Here is a 21,765-nt window from a genome sequence, read left to right as displayed (position 1 = left end):
CAATAAATGAGTCAATTGTTGCAACAAGCAGGGTTGTTACTACTCTGTTTAAAACCTGAGAGGTTGCCCTAAATAGTATTGAGATATTATTTATGTATACACACATAAATATTGTTAAAATGAGCTACTTGTGGTAAAGATGAATAAAAATCCTTAAAATAATTCATCTTTTATTCTATAATAACAAAACTAAGAAAACTGACAGATTCTAGTATTTATCTTTAGATCGTTTGCTCCCTGGATAAAGTAATGTTAAGTATCACATTGCCTTAGCAAGGATCCCCAGAAGGAAAACAGGCCCACGACATTGCAGATCCCCCAATGCCTTAAGATGTTTTTCCACACATTCAACCATTGTTTTACATCATTAACTTGTGGCCAAAAATATCAATCTTACTCTAATCTGACCAAAGCACACAGATCAGGTTAAAGTCCCTGTAGCACATGGCAACCTCTGCATGTGTGATGGTAAGACGGAAAAGGCTTTTATGGCATGCTTCCCAAACACTCAGTTGCCATGTCTAAAGCATCTAATTGTTGTTATGTAGGCTGTGGTGACACCAAGATGCCATTGTTTTCTGCAGGTCTCTAACATTAAGCCTCAAATTTTTTGTTTCTCCCTTACTGTAATGCTTACAGTTCATTATGTCAAAATAAATTATTATCCTTTTCCAGCCTTGTTTGTTACAGTTTTAGTTGTTTAAAGCATTTCAATCATAACTCTTAACTTTGCATATCAAATATTTTCTTGTGTCTATAACATGACTTAGTAAGATCAACACACATCTGACCTGGCATGATGGCATTGTTTGTTTTCCCCTATTTTGAAGGGTGTCTTAGAGAAACTAGCAACTGCGCTCTAGGGGAACAGAGAGTTTTGGATTAAAATTCTAGAAAATCTGATCAACGTAGAAAAAATAAATATAAGTAAAGCATACGTTTGAGAAAACCTTCTGGTGACATTAATTTTATAGGAATTGCCTAACTGTATGCCACTGGTAGTTTTGTTAAAAACAACACTTGCTTAATATCTTTACTCCCACCACCCATTTTGAGGAAATTATGCAACTACAATACACTTTTATTTTTAAACAAGGATTTATTAACATTTGACAACTGAGCCACACAACAGTGTTATTTTTGATACCCTTGAGCTACACAAATATGTGAAATAAAGTCTCATAGATTTCTTTTCCACTTTGTCGTGGCCTTAATTATTTGTACTAAAAGTGAAAATACTGTTATTGTAATAGCTGTATTGTAGCTTGGGGTTGGCCTTATGTAAACCACTGCTTATCATGAGCATTTAGATTAAACCATTACATCAACAAAACCATATTTTAATTAAAATAATCCGTTTCTTGTGTCTGAGCTCATATTTCATAATTGCGATGATGGGTTTAGCTGGTAGTGGGACTCCCAAATGGAATAAATGGAACAAACATTTCTGCTTAGGGCCTCACAAAACCTTGAGTTGCCCTGTTGTTACTATTACCTGTATCTGTAATGAGACTAACCAGGACAGAAATTCTTTAAGCTTTTCTGAGAAGGAGCGCTTAACGTGTGTTGAACATTTCTTGGCTCTTGTGTTTAAGTTTTAAAAAATGCGTACGAGTTGAATATTTCTATGTTGTATATGAAACATAAACACGATATGTTTGATAATTTATATTTACAGTCTTGTCAATGAACCAGAACATGACAGCTCTGTGTTGACAGTAATTATATGAGCAGCCATGGTGAATGCAGCCGCTCAACCATCCCCTTCACGACCCGCCCATCCGCCGCTTCTCCCACAGCCTGGTCAGGTGTTCGCTTGTTTCCATACGTAAACTTTGCATTTTGGTAACTGATCAGCTTCTGTGTCGTGACAAACCCAATCGAGGACATGTTCAGACGGATACTTCAAATGGTAAGTCTTTGTGAGGTTAATCAATCGGGATCGCTTTTGTTTTGAGCATAGCGGCTCGTTTTCCCTGGAAGACGCAGGCCCATCTGTGTCTGGTTTCTTGACGGGTGCGCGTGTTTAGTTAAATGACGTACCGCTGACGGGCGGGGCTTGTGTGTGTTTGTGGTTCGTGGATTCCTTGTCCGGAGTGCTTCTCCGTCTCGTCACGTTGGGGTGGAAACATCAAGCGCTCCTTTCTTTTGGATGACACAGCTAGCCATTAGCGCATGCTAACTTGATGTAGTTGAATGATTGTACTGTTGACAGTAATGAAAATAGGTTCTCCGAACAAAATACAGATTTATCTGGCTCTGCTACAGACAGTAGAAACCAGTAATATGAAAAAAGAACGGTTAATGCCAATACTAAGGCTTAGTTAGCGGTGGTTTAATTCATCAGATGCTAACGCTATCGTTAGCTACAGGCGTTAAAGAAATGCTCTATGAGCATGTAAACAGGAGTTTTAGGTAACTAGGCTTATAAATATATGCATGAACAAACTATATGGTTGGCAGTAGAGTAAGTTGCTGGACTAACGTACTAAATTGAGCTGAAAAGCTTTCGCATTGGACCACATTAACCACAATGCATTGCTACCCGCATTGTGTACACTTGGAGCACATGACTCACCGACTTAAACTGTTCAGCCATAACTTTATAACCAGTGACAGGTAAAGCGAAAAGCAGAGTATGTTATAGTGACACCCGTTAGATTGATATATGGGGCATAAATATGGCTTAATCTGTTCTCTTCGACACGGAAGTTATATTTCTTGAAGGTTCTGCAGGAAAATAAAACCTCTCGCTAAGCACACAAACCAGTTGGAGACTGTTTTAGTATTAGAACGTGTTTAAATAACACGTTAAAACAATGTAAACAACAAAAAAACACATAACATGCTCATTTTATTTTTATATATATAAAAAAGAAAACTTAATACTCCTGCTGCTAAAAAAGTAATAAATCATAAAGCTATACAGTTATATAAGGTTGACATTTACTCATTTGTTTTTGATGGGTACACTTAAGCTAAAACTTTGAGTAAACTAGCTGAAATTAGGTTTGCTTTTCAAGTAAGCCTGCAGAAAGTTACATGTGTTTGCCATTCTGGGTCTAATGGAGTAACACTGAGAATCTAACAAGTTTTAAACAGATTTTGCTCAAGTTCCAGCTGACCAGCAGTCTGCAGGAACAGATTTTGGAGGGAGGTTGTGTTGGATGTATCTCCACTTCAACACACCTGGGTCAAATAATGAGGTCATAAGCAGGACTCTGGAGAACTTAACTGCACTTAGGAGGTGATTCAGCTGTTGGATTCAAGTGTGTTGGACCAGGGAGACATCTAAGAGTTGCAGGACACCAGCCCTCGAGGACCAGGCTTGCCCACCCCTGCTTTAGATTGTTGCTGGTAACTGGCTTGTTCCTATCCGACACTCAGACAAATCTCAGGCTTGGTTTAAAAACCATAAACACAGGTTTAAAGTATACACCTGACCTTTAAATTCTCCAGATTACATTCCAGACCAGCTTAAATAGCACGCAAGTGGGATGTGATGTGATTAAGAAGTGAATCCGGTCCATTGAGACCTAACAATGTAATTTCCTTGAATCAAGGCATCTGCTGCTGATGGCTGGGTGTCTCAGGTCATTTAGCGTTAAAGTACAGCTCTGTTTTAAAGAAGTAAGAAACTCAACATTAGGTTGAATTTTTGAGGCTGGTTGATGCGTTCTCATCATTTAGAAACAAAGTCTTCACTCCCTTGAGAAATTATTCATACCTATGTCATGTCACGTGTTCATATGTATTTTTTTTACCCTTCTTCAGCCCAAGTAAAATCCTCTGAGTCTGCAACAGATGTTTCATTCAGCCAGAGAAAACTAATTACTCCACCAGAAGTAATCTAATTATAGTTTTCAAAGTCTTTTACAGCAACTCTAAACACACAACCATTGCTAAAGTTTAGTGGTTTAGATCAAAGCACATCCTCTGAAAGAACGGCACAGTCAAAGGCCAGATCAAGGTCGAACTGAAAATCTGTGGCAAGACTAGAAACATTGTTGGTGATTCATAATGATCTAAATATGACTAACCTGTGTTTCCTGTTGTTTAGGATGCTGTCTGTTTTCTAAACCTCTGAGGTTATTCAAGCACAGCTGGATTAATACTAAGATTAAATTACAGAAGGCACTAGTGGTGTTCTCTTAGTGAAATTAGTATTTTTTCAATATTCCCTCACTATTTCTAAACCAGTTACTTTGAACTTTTTAACTGGAACCCAACATGTCAGAACAATAATGTCTGCTCAGTCTGGCAATGTCAAGTCAATTTGTCAGGCGACTAAACGATACTGCAGTTTCATTACTGTCTCACGTCACTGCTTTCTGACCTTTGGTCACTACTTCCACCACCTATAAGTGATATTGCTCCATGTTAAATGTTTTAAGGGTGTATTAGGCTAAAAATGTTCATCAATAAATCCCAGAATCAAATTTCATTTTATGACATTGAATTAACGGTAGATGAGCCTCAAATTTATGATAAGTAGTGTTTTTGATTTGCTGATGACGATGTCGTGAGGGTATAAACTTGCTGTTTGTTTGATCTGGATCAAAGGTTGTTCCATGACGCAAACCTTCAATCTGCCTTCAGACAAATTGCTTATTGTTTCTTCAGTCGGCTTCGAACAACGGGGCTTAAAGTGTACAATGTATATCACACAGACCTCATTCATTAATGTATTCATTTCCCCCCAAAAATCCTATTTTAGTACTGAAACTCAGATAGAAAATGACAATGGTCTCAAATGACCCTGATTAAAAATGCATAGTTTAATTGGAATCTCTCTCACTTTTGGATTAAACTCAGTAGCATAACTTAGAATGCTTAATTTTCTTCCAAATGACCAGAAGAAATATAAATCTACTAAAATGATAAAAATGTTGTCATCGCTTGTGGAGTTGGAAATGATCATCTTCTTGCTGAGTCCACAGTTTGTGGTTTGGACCCAAAAAACTGCTGCTGCTCTTCTTTTGCAACACTGCGAGCTGACAATGTTTGAGCAGAAATGCAGCATCAGAAAGCATTGTCAGTATTTACAGACCTCATTGTAAAAATACCTAAAGCAGACCATTGTTGCACAATAGCATTAAAAAGAGAAAATCCCATTTAAAATATTTCCTGGATCCAACATTTTACTCAGTGAAATTCCTCAAAAATGAAAATAGAAACAAAATCAAAGCAGTAGGTCTTACATGGAAGGGGTGGAGATGCCAGCTCCACTCTTATTGGTCCCTCTGGTAAAAACGTGTAAAAGCTTGAGATTTTTCAACTTTATTATCAAATCTCTCAACATGTGAGGCGACAAAATAAACTCAAGTCTCCGCCCAGCACTGTTCATCAAAGTTCCTTTTGCCTTTAAATCTCTTTAATTATGTTCTCTTGTGTTTCCTGTTTTGGGATGACTGTGGGATGAAGGGAACAGTTGTCTTGCAATCAAAAAGTGGTGAGTTTGAATCCGGCTGAGCTGCTACTTGTCAAGAGACTCTTAACCTGGAGTTGCTGAGCGATCTGTGTGTCTGTGTAAGACCACTTTGACGGGTCGGTATGAATAGAAAAAGCCTCTGACTAAATTTATCTAGCAGCATTCAATACATTTGTGTTACTTCAATGAGGCGTTCCCTTGTCTTTCCCATTTTTGAAGCAATTCAAAAGACAAATATCTTTCTGAGTCGCATCATATTTATACCCTAGATATATGGATTACTAATTAAAAGTACTCAGGAACTCAGTTCAGTGAGAGAAGGTAAATGATTAACTATAAAAATGGCTGCTGTGAATTTATTTTAAATAAACTAAGGGGTGGAGGGTGAACATTTTGGCAGCAGTGATTTTGTTGAAAACAATATATATATTTTTTAATTTGGGATGTATTTTCTGTGTAAATTATGCTACTCTGATTAAAAACAGAAAAATAACTATAGTCATTGCAGCAATAAAATACACAATGTACCCTACGGGAGATCTTTCCTGCCCACAGCTATCACCATTTACAATAAAATTTAAATTATGTGGAGCTTTATATAGAGCCTACAGACACTGCAGTGCTTCTCTGTGTCAGTCAGGTGATTAAACAAGTAGCATTTATATTTATTCACTCCAGTCAAAGTGTGTGTTGTCGTCTGCAGACTCCTGGGAAGGGAGGCTCCCAGAATGCAGAGTCGGAGAAGCCCACCACTGACCTGAACCACGACCAGACGTCCGAGGTAACGATTTCCTAACGTAACGCTGGATCTGAAACGCTCCGATGTGACGTTTTTAGCGTGTGATGACGCGTTTCTGTCTCTAGGGCTTCATCTGTCCTCAGTGCATGAAGTCTCACAACTCTGCAGACGAACTCTTCAAACACTATGAGCTGTTCCACGACACTGGAGACCTCCCCGCTCATGTGGCTCCCACGCGGTGAGGCTAGTTACAGTGACCTGCAAAAGTATTCATGTTTTCACTTTTGTTCCTTCTCAAAACATGTTTTATTTTGTTGGTATTTTATGTGATAGCTCAACACAAAGTAGTGTAGAAGTATGAAATGTAGCGGAAAAAAAAACGCAGGGTTTTTATGAAAAGTATGGCATACTTTTATTTACTCTGGTACCCCTAAATTAAAGCCAGTGCAACCAGTTGTCTTGGCACGTAATTTAATTGGTAAATTGACTTAAGATGCATGTAATTTAATCTCTCTATATATGAGGGAAGCCATGTACAGTACTGTGTGTAGTATTCACACCCCTTGGACTATTTCAGATTGTCACAGAGCAGCAGCCATAGTTTTTATTCAGTGAGTGAACCAAAGATGGGCACAATTGTGAAATGGAAGAAGAATTGATTCATGTTTTCCAAAATCTTTTACTTTTAAAAATGTGTGGCAGTAAATGAACACTGCACGTCACTCGGAAAGTCTCCACTGTGAAACGCAGCGGTGGCATCATCATGCTGTGGGTAGCCAGTGCTACACTGGAACGGTTTGAATCAGCGCTCGGTTTTCATTCATCTCTCACATAAAATACATTCAAAGTTCGTGGACGTTATGTGACAAAATGTGGAAAAGGTCAAGAGGTCTGAACGCTTTTGCATGACACTGTAAGGTCGCGCCTGAGCAGCTGACCTCACCGTGGCAGAACATTGTGCTGATCCGTCTCTTTCCTCCCTTCAGTGAAGACCTCACCATGTTGCGGCAGGAGGTCCAGGATCTCCACGCTTCTCTCAAGGTGAGGTTGAAGTTTCAAAGCTGTGAGTGTCGCAGAGCTGTGACAACATCTGCTGTAAGATCTGCTTTTGTCCTCTTTTTTTTCTTATGATCAGGAGGAGCGATGGTTCTCTGGAGAACTAAAGAAAGAATTGGACAAAGTTCAAGGACAACTGAAGCAAGTAAATCCTTTAAGATATTTAGCATAATACAGTAAAGCACCGGCCCTCTGAATATGCAACTGTGTGATCAGTAAAGATGCTTTGCTTTGTCTTTCTGCTCCACAGAACGATGAACCAATAAGCGCTGAGGACTCAGGTGGCGAAGCGTTGCGTTCAAAGAACACGTTGAGATGGAGTCTTCGGTCACTTGTCGCTAACATGCTGGGTGTTTTTCTTCCTCAGCCCTCGAAAGAAAGTTGGTGGAAGCAGAGACGGAGAAGTTCAACATTAAGCAGATGAAAGACCTGTTTGAGCAGAAGGCAGCGCAGCTGGCCACAGAGATAGTAGGTCAGTGTGGGACTGGGAGACTGTGAGGTCAGAGGCTGGGGGTCAGCTAACAAGCTGAAGTTCTGTTTTTCTCAACTGCTGTCAACCTCAAAGCTGCCTTTGTGTCGTATCCACATTTTCTTGAAAGTTGTGTGGACATTTTGCTTCTTTTAAAAAAAAAAAAAAAAAAAAAAATATCTTTTTTGAGTTTTCTTGAACACACACAAAATACAAGTCCAAGTCATACAAATAAATAAATTGAAGCATTTCCTAAAAAATAATGGTAATAAAATGTGTGGATGCAACCACTCATCTTGTTGAAATAGTCTACGAAAGATTGCCGTATCACATTCGTCTCTTCTTTGTCTTTCATATCCAGTTCTACCTTTTCTACATGAATGTGTTTCATTGTATGCTCTAGACAGATTTTCCTACTTTTTAAAAGTTTCTTTAAGGCATTTTAATCGTTTGATTTCTGGAAAACATCGAATCCGTCAGACCTGAAGTCTCGCTACGACGAGGAGAAAAGCCTGAGGGAGGCTGCCGATCAGAGGGTTTCCAGTTTGAGCGAACAGCTGCAGAGGGAGAAGCAGGAGAATGAGACACTTCAAACAGAACTGGTAAACACACAAAACTCCTTCTTTTCAAGCTTCTGCTCCCAGCCCAGCAGCTCTCTGTCGGCCTCCCGAGTGACCCGGTGTCTCCGCTCTGCCCCCTAGCTGCAGCGGCCGGGAGTGGAGGACGTGGAGGTTCTGCAGAAGGAGCTGGTCCAGGTGCAGACACTCATGGACCAGATGACCCGTGAGCGGGAGGAAGAGTCCGAGCGCCTCAAAAGCCACTACACAGAGCTGCAGGCTAACTACACTACCTCAGAGGTTTGGGCGCTAAAACACCACCGCTCACTGAATCTTCACTTTTCCAGGGAGAGCTTCACATTTCTATTCAGGAAGAGCTGTGAAGTTATTACATTGTATACCGCTGCCCTGCACATTTTGCAGCTCTTAATTACCGCCTTATGAATAATTCAGGGATTTTTTTTTTTCTCTGGAGCAGAGGAGTATTTATAGCTCCATCGTGGAGCTTCAGGCTCTGAATCCTTTCTTTTCTCAACTATCAGTTCTATTTTTACCCAAGAAGCATATTCTGAATAGATTTTCTCTCTGTCGTGATTAACATCACAGTCATGTTAATGGCTGCATATGGAGCCTGTTTTTAGCAGCGACTGTTGAGCACATCGAGCTGACAAATGGCAAACGATACTTTTTACGATGCAAGATTAACAAATTGTGTCCTGTTCCTATGATGAGTTTACATACACTCACTGGCATCAATTTTAGGCTTTTATGGATGCATTCAAACAGCTAAATAGCAAGTAAACTCAATGAGTTTTTAAAACAAAAGGATATGAACGGTTTAATGTTAAATAAAGAGGAATTTGTGTTTCGCATGAATCATTAAAAAGGCAAAGACAAACGCACTAAACCCCTTTTGTGTCAAATACTCCCTTATTCCCATCAGTTTACAAACTGTTTGTCCTCCTGAAACTGAAGCTTGCCGTTGATGCTTTTTTCTGACTTACCTTCTGTCCTCGTGTCTCCTTCCCCTCCTTCCTGTGCCTCTCACTCACTGTATCCCTTCGATACACAAGATTCAAAAACTGGAGGTAAAACCGTTCGATTCAAGTCGGTCACCAATTTAATTGAACCTTTGGGAGTTTTCCTTTTCGAATGCAGATTTTTCTGTTGTCCAAGCAGTGTGAAACTTCTTTTCAAGCATTTTTTTGTGTGTGTGTGCAACCATTTGCTTTTAATTACTTTGCATTTAATTTTTTCCATCCCTTCTTCGCTGTAGTTTATTAAATATACACGCTTAAGGGTTTTTGGCAAGACTCTAACACAAGTCTGCTGATGTACAGATGACCATATCCCAACTAAAAGCCGAGCTGGAGAAGGGCCCGCAGGAAGCCGCTGTCTACACGCAACAAATCCACGAGCTGCAGGGGAATCTCAATAATTTGCAGCAACAGTGTCAGGTAATATTTACACAGCAGCAGAAGGAAACATCCATTACAGCCACGTAATCCTGAACAAATAGCCTCGGCTGGAAAATGTGTGGGATTTTACTTTTCTTTTTTATCAGCGGCCATCTTGTTGTCTGTGAGCCTCCCTTTCTGCAACTCAATGTCGCGATGCCGCTTTTAGCAACAGACGCTTGCTGACAAATATCACGGTGAGCACTATTATCAAGCCGGCAGGGGGTGATAGTTGGTTGCCATCCTTGTCAGTCAGCGAGAAATTTAACCTCTGCCAGGTAATGTGACTGGTGCAACGGGAGGAGAAGAATGTGGCGCGGAGATTAAAGTGTCGCTCATCGGGCTCAGATGTGGCCCCACGGCAGGGGGAGGAAGTGTTTGTTTACAGATAGCAGAGCGATTACAGTGGTGGGCCCTGCAGTCTGATGCCCCGTTTCTTCTGACCGTACATTGGTTTATTAGAGGCCAGTTGAAGCAACCATCAGGAGGTTAATCGGTCTCTAAATCTAACATTGAGAAAAGGAGACGCACCAAAGTAGACTTTGGTGCAGACTTCTCCGTGACTCTGTTATCGAGCTTGCTGCCAGAGCCCGGGCCGTGAAAAGAGCTCTCCGTGCAGAGGCGACGTGCCGCACTTCAGTCCGGCCTCTTGACTGTTCCTTTCCGTTGCTCCTATCACACAGGCCGTGGGAGTTCACGAGGCGCTACATCAAACTGTTTTAACTATAGACGTTTTTTTTTTTTTTTTTTTTCTTTTAGCGTGTTTCTTGTTTGCGTAAGTATGGGGGGGAAAAAATAGAATGGCATTTTTTTTTTATATATATATAAATGTCCCCGTTTCATTCTTCCAAAAATATTCAAATCTGCCCTCCTCCGTTTAATGCCGCAGTGTTATCTTGTTCAGGTGTTTGTTAGTTTGTAGGTTTTTGTTTTTCATGTCGCTGTATGTGTTTGTGTGTAAAAATGTCAGAGGTTGACAAATGGGCGATGTTATCGCAGGATGCTGAAGCAAGCGAAAGCATCTCATTATCTCAGCATGTAGTGAGATACTGAAACTGTTCTCACTAAATCAAGCTCTTGTTATCCCGACAAGTCAAACTCAACATCCCATTATCTTTACATAAGATGATATTTAGATAGATGGATAACTATATTCCCCGCAAAAGAGAAAACAAGCTCAGGGTCTCATTACTTTTCTGTAGTTGTTTGTTGAACTTATTTTGACAAGATGAGAGCTCATGGTTTTGTCAGTGTGATATAATAACAATTAACTGACTGTAGCAACAAGCTCATGGTCTTGTTTTCTTTATATAACAAGTTTGTGTACAAAAAAAAAAAAAAAATCAAGGTTGAGATTTAATAATGAGATAAGTGTGATGAAGTGAGCTCAAGGTCTCATTTCTCAATGTATTTGAAATTGTTTCCAGGACAACAGAGGCACGAAATTTCTTCATCCTGATGTGAAGCTATTATAAAACTCAACAAAACGAGCTCGAGATTTTGTCATCCCCTCATAAGGAGATAAATAATCTGTATAAAGACAACATAATAAGAACAAGATGAATGAAATGTTGGTTTCTGAGTTGCATTCTGAATCTTTTAATGCTTATAGAAACAATAACACTAAAAAGATTCATGATAAATACCTTTTGTTCTTACATGTCAGAAACTGGCTGACTATTGTATGAAATAGTTAAGATTTGTTGGAAAACAGGAAATGTGTAGGAATAAAAGACAAAGGTGCTGCGACATCATTCCTGTCAGGCCAACCACAAGAAACCCAGTCTTACTTATGTTTCTCCTCAGGCTCATAACAACGTATTCTGTTTTTGTTTTTTGTTTTTTTCCCCCCCCCCCCCCCAGAGTCTCTCTGAGAAACTCGCGCGTAAGGAGAAGGAGCTTCATGAAGTGGAGGACACTCTGGGAGCCGAGAAAGCTGCCAAGAAGGGCGTCCAGGACAGCCTGAGGGAGCGGGACTCGGAGGTGCAGGAGCTCCAGGCTCGAGCCGCGGCGGCCGAAGCGTCCCTTCAGAAGGCCCAGGCCGAGCTGGCGGAGAGGGCCGAGGAGGCGGCCAAGCTGAGGAGCGAGGTAGCAGAGCTGGAGGTGAAACACGCAGAGCTGAAGGTGGAGAGGAAGCAGCTGGAGCATCAGAGGGAGGAAAAAGAAAGCCAAGGTGCCCAGCAGCAGACGGAGATCAGTCAGGTGAGATCAGCAGCGTGCAGAACAAAAGCTGTGTGCAGACAGATTTAAAAAAACAAAACAAAACAAAAACAATAGTCATTCAGATCAAAGCTCAGCTCACACAGCACTCCTTAATCGCCATGTCCTGTATGTTGAGACAGAGTCCCCTGTATCGACTCGGACTGCATTATTGTACAAGCTCAGCGTTTGAGTCGCAGCTATGCAGAACGAAAAGGCTCAAGGTTCTGGAGGTGCTAGCAAGTTCTTCTCTCCATTTCTAATCTTTCTGTCTCGTGTTTTCACACTTCCTGGCGCTCCTGCAGCTGCATGCCAAACTGCTGGAGGCCGAGCGGCAGGTAGGCGAGCTGCAGGGCCGTCTGAAGGAGCAGAGGCAGCTTTCTGGAGAGAAACTGAAGGACAGAGAGCAGCAAGCGGCCGACCTCCAGTTCAAACTCTCCCGAACTGAAGAACAGGTGGGAATGTGAAACTTTCCCGCAAGGTTTATTCTTGTTAGTCGATCAAGGGAAGACAAGTTGATCTTAAAATGGCGTATTTTGGGGAGAAAAATGAACAAACATTCACTGTGTTTTACTTCAGCTAAAGGAGAGCTGCAGTAAGAACTCGGACCTGCAGCACCAGCTGGAGAAAGCCAAGCAGCAGCACCAGGAGCTTCAGGCGCTGCAGCAAAACACCAACGGCAAACTGCGGGAGGCGCAGGTACTGCACAACAACACACACTCTCATCTGAGACTGGAAGGCCAAGAGAGAACAGATTTTTATTCACAGTGCCAAAGTAATAACATAAGTTGCTCTTGTTCACATGTTGTCTCTATATGAACACAGACGATGGGTTTTATTTGGGGTTTTATGGTCGACCAACACGCAACGGTGCTTACTTTTAAAGTGGAAAGAAAAGGATGCAATAACAGGAGTGGCATCCGTTTTGTTTTTAGCCCCTTTGATTTGAAACTTTTGAAACAGTAACATGTAGAGCCTGACATTTTTACCCATTCTTCTTCGCATTTTATCCTGAGCTCGGTCTGACTGAAAATCTCTGGACATATTTGAAAAATTGTCTTCAGGGAGGCTTTCTGTCAAGTTGGATTTAGGTCTGGACTTTCATTAGGCCATTCTAATACATGAACACGCATGATATAAGAGTTTAGCTCCTGCTCTGTTTTGTGTCGCACAAAACGGAGCAGGAGGAAACTAAACCTGGTGCCTCAGGTTCAACTCTCGAATCCCCACAGCGTGACGCTGCAGCAGCAGAACTAAATACAAAATGTTTCCTTGCGTCGTTCTGCAGAATGACTTGGAGCAGGTGCTGCGTCAGATCGGGGACAAAGACCAGAAGATCCAGAACCTGGAGGCTCTGCTTCAGAAGAGTAAAGACACTGTGACCCAGCTGGAGGCGGAGAGAGAGGATCTGTGTGCCAAAATCCAGGCTGGGGAGGGAGAGACGGCGCTCCTCAACCAGCTGAAAGAGAAGAACCACGCACTGCATGAACAGGTGGAGACCTGCACCCTCTGCACTCCTCTGTGGTCTTCGTCCTTTCCACGATTGTATCACGATGTTCTAAACGTTTCTGTGCTCATTTATGTTAATGTCTGTAAATCAAAATCTTTGATTTCTAGGGCTGTAATTAATTATTTTAGTACTGCATTCGATTTATTCCATCAATTTTTCTGATGATTGATCAGATAGAAAATTGGTAAATTATGTCGGTTTTTCTTTTAACCCCTTCAAATAAAAAAAATACTAATTGTAAAATGCAACAACGTAGCAATCCTTTAGTGTACACTTGATCATTTGCAGCAAACGATGCATCTGCAGCTAAAGGGGAAAAAAATCCTTCTAACATCAGCATGTGGAAAGCTCAACCCGTTCTGTTTGACCTAACATTGTTAGGCTGATCTGTTGATCATTTGTTTTTGGATTAACCAATAAAACGGTACTTAAGAGATTTTTTTCACACAATTTGAACCAGATGAAGCTTAAATTGTTTCCTGTGGAGTTCTGGGTACAACATATTTATTTATTTTTTTATGTTAAATGCAAAATGTATATATATATTTTTTTTTTTGTACAGATTTGGCTTCATTACTACTCAGGGATATTCTTATCGCTAACTCCAGTTAACGATTAATCGATAATTAAGTCTGTTCACGATTACTTCAGTGATCTCCTCATCACGATTGATCCGATCAATCGCTTCGGCCCTAATTCTTTCGTACGGGACTTTTAAAGGTTGCGCAGTTGACGGACAAGCTGAAGAACCAGTCGGAGAGCAACAAGCAGGCCCAGGACAACCTCCACAAGCAGGTCCAGGAGCAGAAGACTCAGCTGCGTTCAGCCCAGGACCGAGCGCAGACCCTGGAGACGTCCGTCACCGAGCTCACCGCCCAGCTCACTGACAGCAAGGAGAAAGTATCCCAGCTGGACGCTCAGGTGCGCCTGTCACTCGAACGAGGGTGACTTTTAACTCAAAACGTCCATCGGTCCGCTGTCCCGTTGGACTAACGAGTTTTTTCCATTTGTCTGTTTTCCTTTAGCTGAAGGCCAAAACAGAGTTGCTCCTGTCTGCAGAGGCGGCCAAGGCCGCGCAGAAGGCCGACCTGGAGAACAGCCTGGAGGCGTCTCAGCACGCTCTGCAGGACAAACAGCAGGTGGGTTTTTTTCTTTGCGCTGATTATTTATTTATTTATTTATATTTCTATGCTAAAATCCAACTGCTTTACCCCCTTTTGTTTCCTGAAACAGTGGCCTCTTAAGTTTTCTGCGGTGTCTCCTGTCTTTCCGCTCTGGATTTTCGTATAGCCGCCTTCTAATGTCCTTGATGTGTCGTGCAGGAGCTGAGCGAAGCGCAGAAGAGGCTGGAGGATCAGGCCCAGAGGCTCAGAGACAGACAGGAGCAGAGTGCCCAGCTGGAGAGCAGCCTGAAGGAATGTAAAGACAAACTGCTGGCCTCAGAGCAGCGGGTGGAGCAGCTGGAAGGGCTCAGCAAGGTTTGTGTTAGAAACACGATCGCAACCATTGGCGGCGTGCGCTTTAAAAACCAACCATTTGATTCGAACAGAAACTGGAGTCTCAGGCGGCGGAGGTGCAGACCGCGAGAGATCAGCTGCAGCTGGAGGTGCAGAAACTGCAGAAGGAAAGTTCAGAGGTGAAACAGAAAGCAAAGGAGCTGCAGCGCTCCCTGGAAACAGAAAAGGAAGGGTGAGCTCAGAAGAAACGCATTAAATCTTCACTCCTGAACGTTTGGCTTTTTTAACATCTCTGATGTGTTTGTCTACACTTAGAACGAAGAGTCTGCATGAGGAGCTGCAGAAAAAGGCTGCGGCTGCGAGTGGCGTGCAGCAGCAGCTGGAGCGCTGTGAGCAGGAAATGGCGGCTCTGAAGGTGAACCTGGACAAGGTGACCCAGGAGGGACAGAGTCGGCAAGCGGAGCTGAGCAAGAAGGCTCAGAGTCTGGCTGCAGAGCTGCAGAAGGCCCAGCAGGAGAAGGAGGCGCAGAGGAAGGAGCTCGGAGCGACTCAGGAGAGCCTGCAGAAGGCCAACAAGGCTCTGAAGGAGAGTCAGAATCAGCTGGAGGCCGACAGGAAGAACCATAAATCAGCCATGGAGGACAAGGTGGGTTCGACCTTCAACCCTGATCAAATAAATAACCACTAGCGTAAAAAAAAGACAAAACAGGAACTGAAAGCAGTGTTCTGCTCTAATCTTCAGGACAAGTCTAACGAAAAGACAAGAAAGGAGCTTTTGAAAACTAACGAGGCCATCACTAAGAAAATGAACGAATCGAAGGAGCAGCTGGAGCAAACGAGAGAGGTAACGCTCTGAAAAAGCAGTCAGTCGAGCTTCACCGTTTCAGGTTTTACTCATAAGGTGATTCCTCAAATGCCAGGCGGAGAAAACGTTGAAGGCGCGGCTCACGTCATTTGAGCAGCAGCACTCACAGACTCGGGGGACGCTGAAGGCAAAGGAGGAAGAGTTGAAGAAGTTGCAGGACCAGCTGAAGACAGTTCGGGGATCCATGGAGGAGGAGGCGAAGAGGCTGAGCGGCCAAGTGGCCGACCTGCAGGAAGCGGCTGTCAAGAAGGTGAGGATCTTCTGTAATGTTGACGAGCAGCTTTGAAACGACGCACAGGGAGGATCCGAGCATACGTTTGTTTGATTCTCCTCTCCAGGCAGAAGAGGAGAGGAAACTGACGGCTCGGGTGTCGGAGCTCGGCCAGGATCTGACCGCTGAGAGGAGCCGGGCGGCGGAGCTGCAGCAGTCACTGCAGCAAAGCCAGGAAAACCTCTCAAAGCTTCAGTCCGACTTTTACGGCAAAGACTCTGAGGTTTCCTCTCTGCGTCAAGACCTGAAGGTGCAAAAATCACCACATGCAAAACCAGGTTCACAGTGCCCAGCAGAAAAAGGAGTCCTTTTAACATTTTCAGCTATTTTTTATTTTTTTTGTATTTCATAGGAATTTTATATGCTCAGCTAGTTTTACCACCGTACAATTGCGCTGTACAATGGCTGCTGCAAAACCCAAGTGTTTCGTTGACTTGACATCCAGAAACCATTTGTTGCATTTGCGTTGGTAGTGCGGGAGGCTCCACTTCTGCTTTTCAAACATGTACGGTTGCATAAATGCACATCTGTTTAAGTTGGGGGCGTGGCCAAGGGCAGCTTATTTGGATTTAAAGTGACAGGAGGCCCTAAAACAGTTGGTTCTGAAAGGAGCTCAAAACATGCAGAACTGAGCAGATTCTGCTAAGAATGATTTTGTGATTAGACTTATCCTAAACTATTCAAGAAAGCATGATAGGTCACCTTTGAAAAGAAAAATACATTTAAGGTCCTCGTTGTGACGTGACAAAGTGTGCATACTTTTCTGCGGTCTTGCACAAACTGAGAGATGTTCTGTGTCTCCAGAGCTCAGAGGAGAAGCTGAGCATGGCTCAGGAGGAGCTGGCCGCCAATCGGACGCATCAGTCGGCTTTGGAGGCTCAGATCCAGGAGCTGAAGGCGGCCCGGTCCGCACTGGAGCAAGAACTCTCCAAACGGCACCAGACGCTCCAGCAGCAGGAACAAGCCCTGAAGGAGCTGCAAAAGCAAGAGGTCGGTCGAAGGGTTTGAACAGCAATGCTCACGATTGCGTTGTCATAATTTGCTAAGCGTGTGAGAACTGACGCAGGGTCAAGTTAAGGAGGAACTGCAGAAGGAGAGAAGCAAGGCGGAGGAGCTGAACAAAGCCAAGAGCGCGCTGGAAAAGAACAGCAGCAAACTGACCTCTGACCTGAAAACGCTGGCGGAGAAAAGTGAGAAGGTGGGTCAGCTCTTCACGACGTCAGCGACGTTTTAAACTCATCATCAGCTCAACTCAGCAGTCAGTGGGCTCAACTGGGTCTGGATTTCTTTGTTTTTTTTTTTGTTTTTTTTTACCAGTACACTTTTTGTGTTTCCATGCAGAGTGATGTCAGCCCACCCAGGCGGCCATTTTGCTTGACATGCATGTTTTATCACTTTGATTTCAGGTCAACGCTATGACGAAATACTTGGGCTAGTCTAAGTTTTTTTTTTTTCTTTCTTTTTTTTTTATGACCAGAACAACAACAATAGAGTCGAAATAATACCAGAATAAAGCCATAATATTAGGAAAAGAAGGATTAATCTCATGAGAACTTTTACACAAAAAGTCGAAAGTTAAAATAAGAAATGTCGAGCATCTTGTGACGTTAATGCGTAATCTTTTACCACATCAGTATCAAATCATTATCAGTAACAGGACTTTGAAATGATCATGCAAACAAATCAGTATTTTGAAGAAGGGGAACCACACGGACTGAGCTGCTCACACCAGACTGCGATAACTCTAAAATTACGTCTTCACTCAGCTAGTAATGATCGTGTTCTCGTAATTACCGTAAAGAAAAATTATCGTCCCTGAAGGGATGATTGAAATCAGTCACTTTTTAAAAATATTTTTGGTCTTTTGTAATGGTGTTTTTTAGAAAATAATGTGGGGGGGAAAAAATGATTAAAATTGGATATGTTATGAAAAAAAAATACTAGTGGAAAGCCGTTTGAGTATTGATTAGGGAAACACTTTATAAATTCATTTATTGTCATAAACACATGGTGATCCTTTGTTGAAAGCACCTGAACCTTTGTTAACAATTCCTCCTTAGGAACTAAGAGAGTTGCAGGAAGCCAAGCAGCTGCTGATCCAGCAGAAACTGGAGCTGCAGGGTCAAGTGGAGGCCGCGCAGGGGGCGCTCAAGGAGGAGCAGAAGGAGCACCAGGTCACCAAGGACAACAGGAGCAAGCGAGAGCAGCAGCTCCTCGCCCAGACAAAGGAAGTCCAGGACCAACTCGTAAGTCCCCCCTCCACGTGAAACTCAAGTGGAGGAAACGGATCGCGTCTTCTAGCGATCCGTTTCCTCTGCTCTCCTTCTGCAGGCGGCGGAGAGGAGAGCCAGAGAGGAGCAGGTGAAGCGCGGGGAGGAGGCTGAGGCTAAGCTGAGCGTGCAGGTCACGGCCCTGAATGAAAACGTGGCCACGCTGAAGAGGGAGTGGCAGAGCAGCCAGCGGAGAGTCGGCGAGCTGGAGAAGCAGACGGACGAGCTGAGAGGGGAGATCGCTGTGCTGGAGGCCACGGTCCAGAACAACCAGGACGAGCGGCGGGCTCTTCTGGAGAGGTCAGGGCACACGTGGAGAGGAGGTTTTCAGTTCTATCTACGTGTGCCCTTTCACACATGTAAAAATGATGAGGTGTTTCACAAAGGCTGCTTTTTAAATGAGTCCAGAAGACGAGGCGGGAACAGCAGAATCGTTCCACAGAACAAGGTGAACGATTCCCTCCTGTCTTAAAGCCGCTCCTTTATTCCGTCCATTCTGTTCTTTTTCATCCTTGTCTTCACTCTGTCCTCCTTTTATGTTTTTTTATCACTGCTCTGTGTCCATCCTACTCTTAGTTCATCTGCCCTTTCTTTCTTTTTCCTCACTCCCTTCCTTTGTTGAGTCCTTCTTTTCCTTGTTCCCTTGCCTTTCTTTCCTTCCTTCCTCTTCCCTCCGTGTTCTACCTTGCCGTCTTTCCGTCTCGTTGTCTCCTTCCTTTTTGGTGTCTACCTTCACTTGCATTCCTGTGTCCTACCTTTCCTCCTTCATTGTGTCTCTTTTCTTTCTTTGAAGGACGATCATAATTGGGACAAAATGACAAAAGAAAGTGCAGGGTATAAACAAAGAGAAAATATTAGCCCTGATCTTCTTATTTTTACTCTTGGACAAAGAAAGTTGTTCCAGTCAGACTTTGAGGATACAAACAAGAGAGACGATCTGACTTTTGGTAAACGGCTCTGCAGCGACAACTAGTTCCACAGCACAGTCCGGTTTAAAGTCTTCATAAAAAGTGGATTTAAATCTGTCCAAATCAGGAGGAGAAATCAAAAAATAGAAAACCTCTCATCCCTCCGAGTAGCATATACGCCTATTAGTGATCTGCGCCGTTTGCCCTGCAGGTGCGTCGCGGGTGAAGGCGAGATCGAGAAGCTCCAGGCCAAAGTGGTGGAGCTCCGGAGGAAGCTGGACGACACCACGGCGGCCATGCAGGAGCTCGGCAGAGAGAACCAGTCGCTCCAGGTGAGCCGGCCGCGCTGCGCTTGCAGCTCACAGGCGGGTCGATGGCGTTGCTCCCCGAGTCTGACTGCTGCTGTCGACGCCCACAGATCAAACAGTCGCAGAGTCTGACCAGAAAGTGGGCGGAGGACCACGAAGTCCAGAACTGCATGGCCTGTGGGAAGGGCTTCACCGTCACGGTCAGGAAGGTGAGAAACCCCCTCGTTGTTCCCGGCGAGAGACGCGTTCTGCTTCCCGTTTGTCTTTACTGAGTGCCCGTCGTCTGCCTCCCTCCCTCCCTCCTTCTCTGCGTCCGCAGCACCACTGTCGACACTGCGGGAACATCTTCTGCGGCGAGTGCTCAGCGAGGAGCGCCCTCACGCCGTCCTCCAAGAAGCCCGTTCGGGTTTGCGAGACGTGCTTTGAGGAGCTCCAGGGCTGATCCTCGGTGTTCTCCTGCCCCTCAACTCCCTCCCTTTAACCCTTTATATTCCAGCGGGCAGAAGAAGGCTAGTCTTTGTCATTTTTTTAAATGTGCACTAATGAGAGACCGCCCCAGCGCAAAAAAAAAAAAAAAAAAAAGACTCCCATTTGCATAGGCCGTCCGGCCGCGGTGCAGAGGAGACGCGGCGGAGATGCAGTGGGATCAGCTGGGACCGTCCGTATCTGTTTTTGTGCCTTTTGCTCCTCCTGTGGACTGCCAGAGAGCGGAGGCGGGGTGGATCCGCGCTCACCTCCTTTAAGTTCGTATTCAGGCCTCCATCGGTGTTCGGCATCGTCGGCAGTTGTGAGGTGGCTGCTTTGATCTTTGCTCGTGTCTGTTAGCGTCACGCTGCTCCGGGGCGTGAACCGACTCAGCTCAGTGCAGCTCTGCCATACAAAGATAAATGCAAGTAACTTATTATTTGCTTGTAATTATACAACTCTATTATAGAACTCTTGAATTCATGCATTCGAGGTAAGAAAGAACTACCTATAAAAGTATCATTTAGGAAAAGAAAAAATCCTGTTAAGCATATTTAGGTTCTGAAAACTGCAGAAAAAGCTGGACTGGTCTGTCTTTTCTAGGCCAATAACCAATTCCCACTTCTGATAGTGACATTTTTTTCCCATAAGGACAAATATTAATAGAAGAAAAGTATCCTGAAGGTACTTTGGTATCAGTAGAGGCAATTAATCCTATGGAAAGTGAAGAAATTCCAAAAATAATGGAGCAGTGCAAATGTCCCAAACTTCTGTTTGGTGCAGAAAAGCACATTGATGCATTTATTGACCAAAAATAGTGTTAGTTTTTAGTAGAATAAGAACATTCTGTCTTCTGGTTTTATCTGCAGATCACACCTGTCTCATTAAATAATTACAGCATATAAATTGTCACCTTAAAGTCATAAAGCTACATCTGAAGTATTATAATTTCCTCAGTGTTTTCACTTAACTAAAAATCAATTTTGGGTTCTAAAAATTGCATTTATTTTCAGTTTATTCTATTAACTACAGTTTTGATCTATTCCATTTTTTAATTTTGTTTCTGAAGATTATAACGCATAAAAAAAAACCTGAAAATGTTCCGGATTCCCTCACAGCCGGTGCAGGAGATGATCTCTAAAACACATTTTGGTCCACTTTGTTGATGCACTTATGAACTGAAAGCGGAGAGAGTTATTAATTTTGGTGAATTCAACGGACAACAAAAGAAATGATCTGATTTCTTTGTGTTTGACTTTCTATGTTGGGAAAATTGGCTGAGTCTCATCCCTGCCCAACGGATTGGTGCATCTCTGCTTAGATGGTAAAAGCAGAAATAACTAAACATGTCTTGGTGTCAGCTGAAGTGTTTATTTTCTATATGTAAATTTTATGAAATAAACACTCAAATTAGGCCTTTTTAACATTTACAGTGTTTATCTTTTTCATGATCTTCAAAGATCAGTCGTCTTGTCCAGAACCTCTCATGTCAGTTACTTCCTGTTCTCTTTGTATGGCAGCATGTTTCCTAATCTGCAGAAATGTATGTACTGAGTTCATTTCATGACCAAAGAATGTCTGCAGCAGAGTTTGTAATGTGTCAGTATTTGCCTGAAAGCGTTTGAGTTGTGACATTTTTATCGTGAGTCTTTTTTGTTGCTTTGTCACTTGATTGCGTGTGTGTTTATTATCTTCAGGTTGTGGTAATGCAGTAACTGAAGGTGCCTCCATGTTTTAATTTGGTCTTTTCTGCAGTCCAACAGCACTGAATGTGTTTGAGTGTGTGCTCTCTGCTTTGAAGCA

The 21,765-nt window shown here is 43.0% G+C and overlaps 1 protein-coding gene across 2 annotated transcripts; it reads left to right on the top strand.

Moving 5' to 3' along the window:
* The first annotated feature begins 1,744 nt into the window (after positions 1-1,744).
* Positions 1,745-20,494, top strand: eea1 (early endosome antigen 1). Of its 2 annotated transcripts, XM_015038083.1 has the most exons (30): positions 1,745-1,912; positions 6,135-6,212; positions 6,296-6,408; positions 7,157-7,211; positions 7,306-7,371; positions 7,477-7,507; positions 7,594-7,698; positions 8,176-8,297; positions 8,397-8,552; positions 9,326-9,340; positions 9,593-9,709; positions 11,573-11,911; positions 12,214-12,363; positions 12,488-12,607; positions 13,197-13,400; positions 14,139-14,339; positions 14,444-14,557; positions 14,741-14,896; positions 14,968-15,107; positions 15,191-15,521; positions 15,618-15,719; positions 15,796-15,990; positions 16,079-16,261; positions 16,816-17,001; positions 17,078-17,209; positions 18,072-18,257; positions 18,343-18,581; positions 19,401-19,521; positions 19,608-19,706; positions 19,817-20,494. In XM_015038083.1, the coding sequence occupies exons 1-30, from the start codon at positions 1,889-1,891 to the stop codon at positions 19,937-19,939; spliced, it is 4,203 nt and encodes a 1,400-aa protein (XP_014893569.1). In that variant the 5' UTR covers positions 1,745-1,888; the 3' UTR covers positions 19,940-20,494. The 2 variants fall into 2 exon arrangements, with proteins under 2 accessions (XP_014893569.1, XP_014893570.1); XM_015038084.1 differs by lacking the exon at positions 9,326-9,340.
* Positions 20,495-21,765: the final 1,271 nt, after the last annotated feature.

The sequence above is a fragment of the Poecilia latipinna genome, unplaced genomic scaffold (genome assembly GCF_001443285.1).
Source record: "Poecilia latipinna isolate Pla-1442-1.1 unplaced genomic scaffold, P_latipinna-1.0 Scaffold429, whole genome shotgun sequence".
NCBI lineage: Eukaryota > Metazoa > Chordata > Actinopteri > Cyprinodontiformes > Poeciliidae > Poecilia > Poecilia latipinna.
This window is presented reverse-complemented; position numbering and strand designations above follow the sequence as displayed.